The sequence below is a fragment of the Uloborus diversus genome, chromosome 6 (genome assembly GCF_026930045.1).
Source record: "Uloborus diversus isolate 005 chromosome 6, Udiv.v.3.1, whole genome shotgun sequence".
In the NCBI taxonomy this organism is placed as follows: Eukaryota; Metazoa; Arthropoda; class Arachnida; order Araneae; family Uloboridae; genus Uloborus; species Uloborus diversus.
Window position 1 is genome coordinate 135,818,423 of NC_072736.1, and position 15,133 is coordinate 135,833,555.

At 34.9% G+C, this 15,133-nt stretch overlaps 1 protein-coding gene across 1 annotated transcript in view; it reads left to right on the forward strand.

The window, feature by feature from the left end:
• The first annotated feature begins 687 nt into the window (after positions 1-687).
• Positions 688-15,133, forward strand: part of LOC129225001 (QRFP-like peptide receptor) — a 189,969-nt gene continuing 175,523 nt past the window's right edge. Inside the window, exon 1 of the mRNA XM_054859548.1 lies at positions 688-1,066. Coding sequence (XP_054715523.1) covers positions 688-1,066 — 379 coding nt within the window. The remainder of the gene's footprint in view (positions 1,067-15,133) is intronic.

The following is a 15,133-nucleotide window of genomic DNA, read 5'->3' on the forward strand; positions in this document are numbered from 1 at the left end:
ATGTTTGTCATGCAATGATTTATATGATACATTAAAAAGATTTTATGAGGGAAATATTAGAGAGTAGCGTTGAAAGCGAAAACTTGGGAAGTTTTTCCATTTAGTTGTTTGGAGCCGGTAACAGCTGCTGAATTGCCGGGTGTAAAACTTTTACGGCGAGCGACTACATTTCGTCAACAAACATTAATGCCAAGAAGAGTTTTTGTTTTTTTTATCTTTTTCCGGATGTGTGTTTTAACAATTTCAGCTTAAGAGAACAGCGTGAAGTATAATGATAAATTACTGCTTTGTTGAAATCGTAAACATACAAGCTGTTGGCATTAGAAAGCGTTTAAGAAGCTCTTAAATATTACTCCGCTTTCAAAATGAATGCTTCTAAACAATATGAATCTTGTGTGACTTGAGATCTTTCGGCTGTTCTATGAATAGATTATTCTTAAGTGTTTATGAATTCAGTATTCATTTTTAACGAGGATAGTACTTGTGTTCAAAAAAGGTTTGAATGTGATACTACTTAAATTTCGATTTGCTTATAAAATGAATGTGATAAAACTATCGTTTCTTAAATTCATATAAAGGAAAATATTGACCTGGAAGAACCATGATCAGTGATAAAAGAATGGACGCTCTTCCAAGAAAGAACTTACGGTGACAATGCCCACCCTCATAGTTCTTGAGTAACGCTCCATGATCGATTACGACAACTTCACCGAGAACCAGTACTTAGGTCCCGCGCCAGAAAACCTCACCTACCTCTTGTCGAACTGCAGCGGGTGCGGGTCCCGGATGCGGGCCCCGTCGGGGGGTCCTCCCCCTTACTCGGAGCTGCCCCCCTACATCCGGGTGTCGGCCACCACGGTGTGCGCCATCATCCTGACTCTGGGCACCGCTGGGAACGTCCTGGTGGCCACTGTGGTGTGCAAGACGAAGGAACTGCGCAACTCAACCAACCTGTTCCTCATCAACCTGAGCTTGGCGGACTTGCTGGTGTTACTGGTATGCGTTCCAACCGTCCTGGTGGAACTGTATTCTATGCCGGAGGTGTGGATACTCGGAGAAGGAATGTGTGAGTACGTTTCTCTTATTCCTTATTCTGCTCTTGGGCTGTATAATGCAGTTGAGGCAAATTTAACCTGGCAGCGTCGTAATGCTGTGATCAGGATCTACGTAGCCTTCACAATGCTGCCAGGTTAGGTTAGCAAAAATATAGTTTGCAATGTTTCTTGATAATAACGCCACGATGCGCGAGACCGATTTAACAGGTAGCATGTCACACTGACATGCTACCTACTAGGCGAATTAACAGAGATCGCCAACTGTTTGTGCGTTCCTATTGACTATCGCGTTGGAATTAAATGTATGTACTATTGTGCGCTGCGTTGTTTTTAAAATTGAACAGATTTAGCCTTTTATAGAAATTACGGAGAAAAAACACTACATATTATGGGTTTAACAAATTAACTCGATTTCTAAAGCGAAGTGCCTAATTTCATTCTCGTTTCGGACACAGTGTTGAGGACTATTTCCTTGCCTTGGTCTCAGCTTATTTCTCCATTGTAAAGAAATGCTGAAGTATAGTTTAGCGCATTCAGGAAGAAGTGATAGAGGAAATAAGCTAGGAGGGTTGCTGGTTGGTCCTAACATTTGTTACGTTCATGAATTACTCGTAGGCTTGGCGATTCTGTTAATGATCATTTCGCTTATTTGATTGGCTGTTATCAATAATCTCGGAAGACGGTATCGACAAGTTCTCTTTGCTTTGTTTATTTCCATTATCACTTCTCGCGGAATGTACTATAGTGTTCTAGAATACGGGTACGTTGGCGATGGAATAGAATTTTGGCAATTTGACGTTATCGACTTCCCATTCTATAACAATATGACGAAACTAGTATCTGCCACCCTGATTGTCGAACGTTACATGGGAACTGCATATTTTGTGATATCATACGTTATTTGCTTGATACATGTCCACGGATGTGGTATTTTTATGTTCATATTTACACTTTATTCCGCGTGTAAACGCCCCAACTTGTTCCTCAAGAAACAATTCAATAACAAAAGGTTTGACATCACACATTTTTGTTGAAATAAAAAACATTTTCATCACAATAAGTTTGTTTATATGACGTCACAAGTGACACGGGGGGGGGGGTGCAAGGTGAAGTTAAACACTTTGTAACGGAAAGGGAGGTTGAGGAAGCAGGTTTAATTTACTGAAAAAAAAGTGACATTTATGAACAGCCCCTTTAGGAACCAACATGGCAGATGAGGATAGTTTGGTGTTTTAGGCGTCCCAGTCGTGACAGCTCCAAGATGTTGTCATGAAAAGGGTTCAAAGCTTCCGGCGGTGAGACGAATTTATTCCAGCTTTTTCTTTCTAACGCCCAATTAGCGCCCATAAATTACGAGACTCCTTCCTGATGACGTGATGACCTCTCACGTGGCTGACGTCACTCAGCATTTATGTACTCTTTCTGCAAACGCGAAAGTTGTGTACTTCCCGCCTTCTGAAATTATAAGCGGCCACGTTTTCATTTCTAGAAAGATAAATATATATTCAAGGAATAAATTTGTACGTACTGTTTTTAAAGTTTTTTTTTTCTTTTGAGTACATAATTGTTTGATAGTCATCATTCCAACATTGGTAAGAAATCTTTACGTATTATTTGAACACATGGGATTTATTGACAACATACATTTCGAGTTCGTGTACTTGGTCACACAGGACCCGTTAATGAATTCACGTTCAATATGACAGATAGCACAATACTGGCACATAGTGTAGGACAGAAGTAACAGCGAAGGAACAGAGAAGGAAGTTACAACCAGGGCAACGGGCAGGAATCGAACCCACCACCTCGTGATTGCTACAATGACGCGCCAACATCTGCGCTACCGAGGCCTCAGAACGCATGGGAACCCATCCTAAAGTGATCGTTTGTTGTACAAGGAATTGGTGGATGTAGTCCGTAGGATATCTTTTGGAAATTTAATTAACCTCTTGAGGACCAACCAAGAAATGCTTTTGTCGTAAAGATAGCCAAAATATGAACGGCTGATATCACATGAACAACCCGACGATGCTGTCTATTAAACGTCCTGAGAATCACAAATGCTTCAGCCGTCGGGACAGTTGTCCGCCGAAGCCGCGAACATCATTCGGACCACATGAGGATAGAAAATTAGTGGACATTCACTGGTTCCTGGGAGGTCCCAGGATCACTTATAGATCAAATTTACATGTCCCCAGGATGACCTAATAATTTGAGGAAATCATGAAATGGCGCCCTTCGCCCAAAGGGCGAAGTTGTGCTGTCCGAGTATAGATGGAAAAATAAATCGCTTGTTTTCATTTCTGTCTATTCTCTGGAGCAAAAGGAAACACCCTGGGGTAAATGTAACCATGATTTTATACATTAAGAAAGTCATTCAATCAAATTCTTCATGCGCAGTTACTCTCAGACAGAGTTGGACACAATGAACACAGTTTTATCTACCTAGGTAGAACTGTCCTATTGCGAGCCCACGTAGTGCAAATAGTCGGTTGAAATGATAGTTTTGGTTGTTGTTTATGCCATTAGGCAGACCCACGGTTCCTTTCGCGATTTTTTTTGTTTGCTTTAGTATTTAATCGCTATCACCTGCATTACATGACGCATTGCGATATGTGTTTTGTAGTTGCGAAATTTGTTTCCCTGCTTAAAATTTATGGGTTTTAGTTCTCGTCTGTGTTGAGTCAGGACTGTTGTCAAGATGTGACGTGTTGATCAGCATTATTGCGCTTTAGCGCGTGGACAGTTGAAAATATCGTTATCATCTCGTGACCCAATTATGACAAAATAAGAAATAGGATCAGTTGGGGTAAATGAAAGCAGAATTTCAATGTTTTAACCTTCCCTACCTTTTGGATGAACTGTGAGAGATAAATCTGTGTTTATTGTGTGTAACATTCTTTGAGAGTAACTGCGCATGAATAATTTGACTTAATGATTTTCTTAGCATATAAGATATTTTTTACATTTATTCCAGGGTGTTTCCTTTTGCGTCAGGAACTAGGAGGTAGATGTAAACAAGCCATTTATTTTCCCACCTATAATAGGACAAGTTTTCTTGAATACCACTGTCTAGCTAGCTGCTCAAATGTCTTTCTTATGAATTTTTTAAGAGAGAATCTTTTATTATAAATATATACGAGCTTTTAATTATGCATAATCTTCTATTCCACACTTTCAATGATTGTTAAAGGCCTTCTTCTCATTCGAAAAACTTCTTCTGATGAAGCAGTACATAAACACGATGAAAGACTTATTTTATATGTTTTCCACTTGCCATTCGACCCATTTATTGCTTGCCGTTCTACTCATTTATTTCTTGCCGTTCTACTCATTTATAGCTTGCCGTTCTACTCATTTGATACTGAACTTTCTACTCATTGGTTGATCTGATTCTACTCATTTGTTATTCATTACTCTAGTAACTTGTTATTCATTATTGTAGTAATTTGTTGATTTCTTTTCTAATCATATGAGGCAGTGAGAAGCAAAGAGATGTAAGTGGCAAAATTAAAAATTTGGAGATAACTAGTACACATGGTAGGTGAACCTCTCCTCTGTCTCGGGGAAAGAGATGGTACTCGTAGCCCTGGTAGTTGCTGCTATACAGCATGGTTTAGAAAAAAATTCAATGAAAGCCTACCTAGGAGCTAATCTTTAAACGCGTTTTACTCAAAACTTGAAAATGTCCACTTGCATCCCTTTGCTTCTCACTGCCTCATATGGTATTTAACATTGCACTCCTTTGTTAATTAACATTTTGTTCATTTGTTACCTAAAAGTCTATTCATTTGTTGATTACCATTCTATTCATTTGTTACTAACTATTCTACACTTTTGTTACTCACTACTCTACAATTTGCAAAAAGGTGACACCTCTTCGTCCGCGTCATTTCAACGAATTGTTCTTCCTCCGATGAATGAATCCTTTTCCCGCTGAATCTGTTCATCACTCTCTGAGATCTACCCTGACGCAGGAAAGCTTGATTCATGAGGAGATTTTTCTTTGCTTCCCGCCACAATGGCTGGCTCTGCTCCTACTCGAGAGTGTGCCATTTCGCTTTTTGCAACCCCCCCCCTCGTCGCAAAATAACTTTATTAATCACGTCAGTGGTGTCACTTTTGTCTAGCGACTCGTGAGATGATTTGGTTCTGACATCTATTATCAACTGGAGAAACAGTGACCGTTTGTGCCAAAGACATTATACAGTGGCTCCCAAAAGTGTTCGTACACTTTTAAATTTTTTAGTAGAACCAAACTAACGCGAAACTGAACTCGAATATGGTCCAATATTTTTTCACATCATTCCTATGTCATTTTAAATGAAACCCTGTAATTTTTCAAAATATTGACAGATCTTCTTTCTGAAATAAGTCAACGAAAAAAAAAAAAAAAACACGAAGAGACAGAGAAATAATACACCACAAAAATCATCGTACACTCAAATATTTTCGAATAAATTCATGATTAAAATTATCATATGAAAAAATTAGGAACTTAATCGTAAGAACTTAGTTGGACCAGTTAATCAGGACTGTGAAGGTGTTCTTGTGTGAGGGTGCATTTCAGCATCATAATTTGGTAGTTCGGAATTTTTTGATGAAATAATGAATCATGCTGTTCATTTAAATATTTTAAAAACCAATTTCAAACTCGTAGTCAATCATTTGCTTACCGGAAACAACTTTGTTTTTTTTATCAAGATAACGATAATTCAACGGTATTCAACGTTTGCGTCTAGAGCCTCAAAAATTGTCCTAAAGTTTAGAAAATACCTCTTCAATCTCCAGATTTGACCTTAATGTAACATATTTAGAGATATTTGGAGGCTAGATTACAAAAATACGGCTTTGAAACGAAATTAGAGCTAGAGATAGTAAGACTCGAAGTGTGGTTGAACACTTACTCAGAAATTACGCAAAAAAAAGAAAGAAAAAAGAATGAACTTTATTCCCAGACGTTTGAAAGATGTTGTTGATACTGCATGATATTCTACTAAATAATTACTTAATAAAAAGTTAGATTATTCAATAATTTATGGACATTTTTTAAAGTGTGCAAAGACTTTTGTGAGATAAAATTTCTGGCACTTTTTGGTTTTTAATTAAAAAAAAAAATTAAGTTATAATTATTTAAAATAAAAATTTATGTAGTTTTGTTAAAAATTGATCATATATCTTACAATTAAATAACTATTTCGAAATATTAATTCTAACCAATGGATAGGGTCCTATTTCATTGAAAGTCGTAGGTGTACGAACACTTTTAGGAAGCACTGTATGTATATATATACAGTGGCGTAGCTACACATTCTGCTGCCCAGGGCGCTTCCTAAATTTGCCCCCCCCCCGTTTTGACGGGAAATAGCTAGTTTATTGAAGAGTCATAAGTATTCAAAGTAATAATGAGAATTTAAAAAAGAAGAAAATAAACTTTTTTCCCTCATATTTTTCTTGCAGAAGAAAAAAAGAAGGAATTTGAAAAGGAAAAGAAAGGAATTCGAGAAATTCCAATACTTAAGTCAAAATTCGGAATTTTATGCAATTTTTAGTAACGCTAATAGAAAAAAAGCTTGGAGCTCCCTCCAGATTGTTTTTTTTTTCCAAAATCAATATCAGTTTTATGCTTTCTTTGGTGATGTTAAGGGGTCGGGACTTCGCAAGAAATGTTTACGAAATTGAAGTATTAAAAAAGCAATTTAAAACTTATCTTTGATACGTGAAGAAATATGGGAATGTTCGGGGGCACTGTCAGGAAAGTTTTTCAACTATGCTGAAAAACACGTACCGTAGGCTATATCTAGTGATGTAAGGGCTTCCCCTAGCTCCAACTTAGACTGGATTTTCCTCCCGAAATATTTTCAAACTTGAAATAAATGTTAGGCAATCTTTGATGACGCTAAAGAGATTAGGGAACGTTCGGGAGCTCTGTAGAAATTTTTCGATGCCGAAGTTTAAAAAACGCAATTTTGCCCGATTTTTGATTTGTTATTCTTTTCGAGTTACTAATATAAAAACAATTGAAAAACCTTCTGTCGCAAATTTTCCTATGTTAAGAGTAATTATTTTTTTATTTACTCGACTATACCACCTTCCTCAGTCTTTAGCTTCAGACGAAGGAAGAGAAAAAACGAACAATAGTGCTGAGATGTCCACACGAAAAACGCATGTTTTGTATTCGAGTAATTTTATTGTCATAGTCGTACTAAAACCTTACAATTCAAAGAGTTTTTTTTTGCGTCCAGTTAGATCAAAAGCATGATTTCCTTATTAGGCGTTAAATTTTTTCGCATCAAAAGTGTGAAATTGCCTCCCCTTAAAAAATTACCGCCCGGGGTGGACCGCCCCTCCGCCCCACCCTAACTACTAGAGTCCAGGACACCCCCTATTTTTTTTAGACTTACTAATAGTATTATGCTGTAAAAGTTTTAGCTTCTTACTCAAATTTTAAGAGGGTGCTCAATGACCCCTTATTTTAACATTAACCGTCGCATAGAAAATGTCACAAATTTAGAAAGTTTTAATTTCCCCAGCGGTTTTTTGTAAATAATTATTTTTCGCTATGTATATGAATTTTACTTGTGTATATTATAATATGTAGCATTGCTTTTTCAGTTCAATGTATTTTTTAAACCCTTCTCCCCATACTTATGATGTTTAGGGGAGGGGATTGAGCACCCTCTTTCAGTTGAAATAGGAAGCTAAAATTCTTCCAGTATATTACTATCTACAAGTCTAAAAATAATATGGGGTGTCTTGTTATCTAGGTCAAACTTTTTTTTAATGTATTTTTGAACCAGCCTATATATATATATATCGCCCACTCTTTTCAAAATCGTCATATTTGAAAAATGAGCGATTTTGAGTTATGCCTTTTTTGAACTGCCATGAATGAGTAATATATCTCCGCAAGATCTGCATTTCTCTAACCTTATATTTCGACGTCAGAGAGAAAAAGTGTAGTATTTGCATTTTTAAGTTTTTCGGAATGTTCTTTTCAAGAATGTGACATCTTGGGCTGTGCTTGATCCATTAATCATGAAACATCAGCGTCGTTTAGTGAAAGATAATATTATTTTTGCCTAAAACAATATTGAGCACAAAAATAGAGCATTTTTCATTCTTATTTATTATTATTTTTTACTTCCTTTTACAAAAAAAGGAAGTATTGTATTCGCGAAAAAATTATCACTCAAAAATCGACCTTAATTTCCATTTTGCTCACCCCCGAATGAATGTTGAGTTTTTTTTCGACGCGACCACACGTGGATAAGTGCCTAAGAACGTATAGACACGTGAAATATCCATTTTGACGATTCCTGAGTTAGTTACAACGAGTTTTCTCGTGACGTCTGTATGTAGTAAGTATGTGCGGATGTGCGTATGTATGTCGCATAACTCAAGAACGGTCTGTCCCAGAAAGTTGAAATTTGGTAAGTTGACTCCTCGTGGGGTCTAGTTGTGCACCTCCCCTTTTGGTTGCATTCGGGTGTTTCTAAGGGGGTCTTTTGCTCCTTTTTGGAGGGAAATCATTGTTAATTTCGATGTAAACTCAAGTAGTGTTACAATTTGGCGATTTTTTTTTTAAAATCTGGTTTCAATTTGGCCACTGTTGATGATATTTAGAGAGTAAACCATTGAATCACATTACAATTACCAACAATGGGAAAATGACATTAAATTGGAGTAAAAGGAAGTCATGTGAGGCACTATTTGTATTTCCGTCGGTATTGTGAGTTGAACAATGAGTAACAATAATGACATATTTTGAGATACTTCAAATAGTATCCTCAAAACTTAGTGCAAGAACGTCATAAATAAAAAACGCAACTTTTTAAAACTTACACTTCTTCATAAAACAGAGAAGAAACACCAGATTTTCTTGAAAAAGACCTCAAGCGTAAGAAAAAGTTTAATCAGTGGCTTGAAATTTAGTTTTGCTTTATGATATCTTACTTTTAATCTTTAAAATAGCTCTCCTGAAAAATCACAAAACTTTACTGAAACCTTTTAATACGCGGTTCAGGATTTATTTGGTAAATATCAAGCTTATTTGTATTTCAAATATTTTGTACAATTAGTCAAGTAGATGTGGGGCAAAATGAAATAGTTTATTTCGTTTATTCACTCATTCGCTTACTTAATCATTTATGTATAAATTTATAAATTCATTCATTTACATTCATTCATTTAGTAACTCATTTATTCATTCATTCACTTATTTTTTTATTCATTCACTCTTCTATTACCTCATTTGTTTTTTTTTTCACATATTAATTTATTGATTCGTTTAATTATTCGTTTATTGTTTCATTATCTTTTCATTTATTTATTGAACTTTTATTTTCTGATTCATGTGATTAAAAGTCTGTTTTATAATTTAATAGAAAAGATTTCCTAAGAAAAAGTATTGTATTTTTCGCATAGCCCCCATAAAAAAGTGAAAAATCCCCCCCCCCTTTTTTTTTGAAGCCGCAAATTTTCTGTCAAAAATACAAATATTGATTCAATGCAAGTGTTATTATAACATGCGATGTTCTTTCTTTATGTAGTGTGATTTTCAAAACAATCTGTTCATTTTGAAAAAGCCTTGTCATGCTAACATTATTTTTCTTTGCCTCCCACATTCTCCTACCATTTTATTTGAAGTTAAATTTTTGTTTGTTTTTTCTTCAAAAATATGGTTTCCGTGAGCGAATGAGCTCGCCCCGTTATTTAAGTAATAAACTGGCGCGAAAAATATACAAATGCTTATTCAATCCAGGGACTGGTAACAGTGGTTATTTGGAGAATGAATAAAAAGTTTGAAGAGGTAAACTAACATTTGTGCAAAATATAACTTTCAGAAATACGGAGTAATAACTTGACTGCGAATTTTGGTTGAGAAAATGTGAATTTGACAGAAACAATTTAAAGTTTTATTATTATGTTTCTTTTTCCTCTTATTTTTTACTTTACTTTCTTCTTCCTTTTCTTTTCTAACTTTCTTTTTATTATTATTTTTAATTTTCTTTTTCTTTTATTACCATTCTTTTTTTTCATTTTCAGCGTAGGAAACACTAAAACTATTCCATTGTTAAACATCGGGCAGAAAGTTTTGCGGAGAGAAGTATCAATGTCACACTTAATCCCAGGTGGGTGATTACCGTGGGCGAGTGCGGGGGCGTTCTGGTTTAATAAGGAATTTAAAATCCCAGGGTTTAAGGGTTGGATTTAAGGATTATATGCTGTTGGCGTTTATGAGGGGCCACGATGTTTGATTTGATTTAGACCCAACATGTCATTGGAACCTTTTTTTTCTTCTCCTTTACAAAAAGTAGTGTATATTGTGTGTGTGAAAGGTAAGGTAGGGTAGGAAAAGTGCATACTCGAATCTTGAAAGATCACAGTCTTAATAATGGTGCTCTTTTGAAAAATCTTGTACTTCTATCCAAAAGTTGAGTTTATTTTTAAGTCCTTTATTAAGGTTTAAGTGCAATTTCTATGTCAAATTAACCACTATTAGAAGTTTTAAGAACCTTTCTGCGTCACTTTTTCTCAGGGTTTCACTTATCACACTTAGCTCGGTAAGTACGACCCTTAACCGATTTTTGTCCATCATTGAACTGGAGCGTTACACTTTATTAATCAACAACAAAATTATATTTTCCGTTAGAAACCAACATGTTTAAATTTCATTAATGATTACGATATTACGCTGCTTAAGTTAAACGAGAATAACAAACGAAATAAAGTATTGAACTAAACTATTAATGTAGGGAGCAATCACTTAAGTAATTTAAAAAGAAAATACGGAGTAATTAGATGAAAAAAAAAAACAAGTATACGATTAAAAACCATGATGCTAAATAATAAAACGTTTGAGTGTGAAAGAAAAATAAAGTTTTTTTTTCTTCATCCCGCAATTAGTTGTGTGAGAATGATGGGAATGATCCCTAGTTTCCGACTGGCCTGACATGGCCTCTCTTCGGCCCAGCTATTTACAGTATTTTCGTGACAATATTCACATTAAGTTTTCATTTTGTTGCCTCGTAGAAATTCCCATCATGCCGGCTTACCAATCTGCTATCGTAAAAACTTATCACTTTTCCTATTTTATCTTGCCTATGCAGGGATTGATATCAATGCATGTTATATTGATTGATATTTGATACTATTTTTAACCCCCGAAGCAAAAATGAAGTTGGCTGTAAGTTAGACGTGCCTGTGTTATCGAGAGTGTTCATGGCTAAGTGTCGTCTTTATATGACTCTAGTTAACAAAGATATTTTTTAAAACTTCTACAATTAGCGTTTGATTTGCAATTTTTGCAGTGAAAACATACTCGCACACTTAAGATATTAGAACGAACAGAAATGGCGTGTCTAATGGAGTTAGTTTGGAAATTTCAAGTTACATAGAACTGAGATTATACAAACTTCATTCTTTTTAAGCTGGATTTAAGTAGGGGAATGTGGGGCAAAGTTAAATAGCGGTGCAAAGTGAAATGGTGAAATATTTGCATTGTTTTTTACGTCACCTACCTGGTTATATTTTCACTCTGTAGTAACACATGCATGCTACTCCAGTGAGAAAAAATTATCTCTAAAGATGAAAGCATCTGATCATACAAAAATTTTAAAAATTTGATACTCATATCTAATATTGTGATGTAAATCAAAAGCTATTTTTGTTAATAAAAATTTTATCGTTTTATGGTAAAATTTTTTGAGACCTACTAATATTCAGTGCCGTATTTATTAAATTAATATTAAGCTTCTTTGCATTTTAAATGTTTTGCATAAATAGTTAAATCCATGTGGCACAAAGTGAACGTTGCAAAGCGAAATAGCTCATTTCATTGAGTTTTTCAATTACTTTTTGATTCACCAATGTTTTCCTTTAATAATTGATTCATTTGCTTTCCTTCATTTGAAAATTATCTTATTTATTTATTCATTCACCTATTTTGTTACGCATTCACTTTTTTATTTACTCATTTATTAATCCTCATATATTTACCCATTAATTTGTTTATTTATTTATTTATTGTTTCACTATCTAGTCATTTATTCATTCAGTTTTTTGTTACACATTCATTTGATTAAAAATAATTTTAATAATAAGATTAAAAATATTTCATTAGAAAAATATTTTTTTTTTCACTTTGCCCCATGTTAAAAACAAACATAAAACGAATTCAAGCAAATTTGCACGTTAGATCAAATCCACATCAACACATATATTCTTCGCTTTTAAGTTTTCATTTCTTCTCTTTTGAATTTTCAGTTCTGTTTTGGTCTTCATACCCCGCAAATGCCGAAAATTTGTAAAAGTTTCGTTTTAATAAAAAAAAAGTAACTGTTCATCTGACGCTAACACCCCTATGCCTCACATTCCTTATTTCTTCTTCTAACGCAATGAATACAATATTTTTTCCGGAAATACCTTTCTTTATTTCCCAGAACACTTCGTCCCGATTTGAAAGCTGCGTTCTAAAAGTAGAATCATGTAAAAAGTAGATTTCTCGAAGTAGAAACTGCAAAAATGATCTGCGTAAGAAAGTGATGTTTCAATTACAAGGCGTGTCGTGAGCGCACGCGAGCATTTTACTTGGAAGAAAAGGCGATTATTTTTCCGATTACATTCCACAATGACCCTCGAAATGTTCTTTTTCTGGACGAAAAGAACAATGACTTGGTCGTGGAAGGTCATCATCTGACTCTCGAGCCCGTAATGACTGCGAGGAGTTTCTTCCGAATCGTCTCGATCTCCGCGACTTCTTCTGAAATTTCGAGGAGTTATATAATTGATGACAACGAAGCCGTTTCTTTTTCTCCAGCTTTCGCTATGTTTCATTCTACTTTTGGATGATTGATTCGTGCGCAGTGAACTCATCCTTGGGATGAGGATTGAGGTGAATGATCGGTGAGAGGGAGGACGCGACCGAAGATGATGTATAGAAGAGCTCTAATTATTCAATCTCCGACTATCCAAATTGCTGATTATCCGAATCACTTTCAGAACTCCAGAAAAAAAAAAATGAGACGCTATCGTTCTGCAACTGCTAAAATAGTAGCTACAAAATCTCCCATCAAGATATGACGGATGAAAATTGCTTCTACATTTGAACGAAGCAATTACCTATTTGGTGATATTTTGATGGTTGAAATTTTGACCCTAACTCCAGTATACTAACCCTACACTTCAGTAGGTAGCGTTCATTGTTGACCATTGTTTTCGTTTCTTCATTCCCCTGAACACACCTCTACACAGTCTTACCAGTAAAGCAGTCAAGTTACCAGATCCAGTTCAGCCTTGTCACAATAAAGCCCTTCCCTGCATTTTAAACATTAACAAAACATGTTATCAAATTATCATGCCGTGGAGCGAGTTTCATTGTTGATGACATAAGGAAGCGTTACTCGATCATTGGCTATTATTATATAAGAGAATGATTCTGTGCTCGCGAACTGTTATCCTTCCCTCCCGAATCGTAAGACTTGGCGCAGCACAAACATTATTGGTATGATCAGCCACCGTCTCACACAGCAGTTGCATATATGGCTTCTAATGTGCAGTACTTGGGCATTTACTCTTAACATATAAAAGCATATTATATAATGCACTTGTTACTTACTATACTTTGCATATTCGGTATAGTAAATATTTACACCATGTCTTTCGTATCATGTTCACTTTTTCAAATACTCTTTTTCCTATATTCGTTTTAATTTTTCTTCCAAAGCGTTTCAAAACCCCGGAGGGAATGATGAATGCATACATGCCTATTCTACTATTTTTCGCGGGAGCTTCCCGCTTTTTTACGCAATCCCCCGGTTTTATTCTTAAGTATGATTTTCTTCCTGTTTTTGAAGTGTTTCTAAATAAATAAAAAAAAAAAAAATGCTGCAAACCCCCTGATACGACAAAAAAAAAAAAAAAAAAAAAAAAAAAAAAAAAATAGAGATTTCCTTTCCATCATTTTTTTTTACTTACCCAAAAGTACGAACTTGCGAGCCGGTAATTATTAATATTGTTCACCATAGTCAGATTGAAATATGTTTCTAAAATTATTTTATTAATTAAAAAGTTTCTTTTTACTTTCTTTTTTCTTATAAAATGTTGTAATATTTTTTAATATTTGTTAAAATGTGCATTAATTTTTTCTTTTTTTCTTTTTCATTTTTGATTATTGTTTAGGTTTGTTAAAAAGTTAGTAAATAAAATTTGTTTATTTTCACGAAAACCTTTTCGGAAAATTTGAAACGGATTTGTGTGTGAAATTTGTATTTCTTCAAAATAAAACATCACCTGCACCTTTTCCGGCAATATAACTCAAATCTCCCTATGTAATGAGTTATTTCCTTTGAATGTTTCGCAATTGAAATTCTATCCTTTCACTCAAAAGCAGTCGGTTTCAAATTACTGCTTAAAACTATTTATGTCTTAAATGAATGCTATGAAGGGGTTTTGGAGCGCGCACATTTACTCGTTTCGAGTGACATCGCCCGTGCCTTCCTGACTCGACAAAGACTGATCATTAAATCAAGGAAGTTTCGACACAAACACACCCCTTTAAATGTTTTCTACCAATTAAGAGCCAGCAAACGAAATCATTCCGAACACGGCTCACTCACATTTACCTCTTTGCACATAAAATTTGAAAGAATCTGTTTTCGATTGAGTTACCAGTCACGATCGAAATCAAAAATGAATGACTATTGACTTCATTTCAGTTCGCTAATGAGGTGAAAACGCCGATATTATGGTTAAATGTCTGCCGGGCGAGGTTCACAGATGAAAATGATGATTATGGGGTAGAATCTCGGGTTGAGTTGTATAACAGTTATGATATGCCATGTCTTCGAGTAATTAGGAAGTATGAAGTGATGGCAGTGATGCAATCCTCTTGTAAATGCATTTTTTTGAATTTATTTATGATTCCCTATAAGTATTACGTCATACATATATGTGCCGTTCATTGTAAAAGTGATCTATCCCGATATTTTTAAAATAAGTATTTGTTTTCTAAATGGTATCATATTTAGTTAGATCTTTCAGTATAAACGCGAAGTAAAGCACTTCTCGAAAGAAAA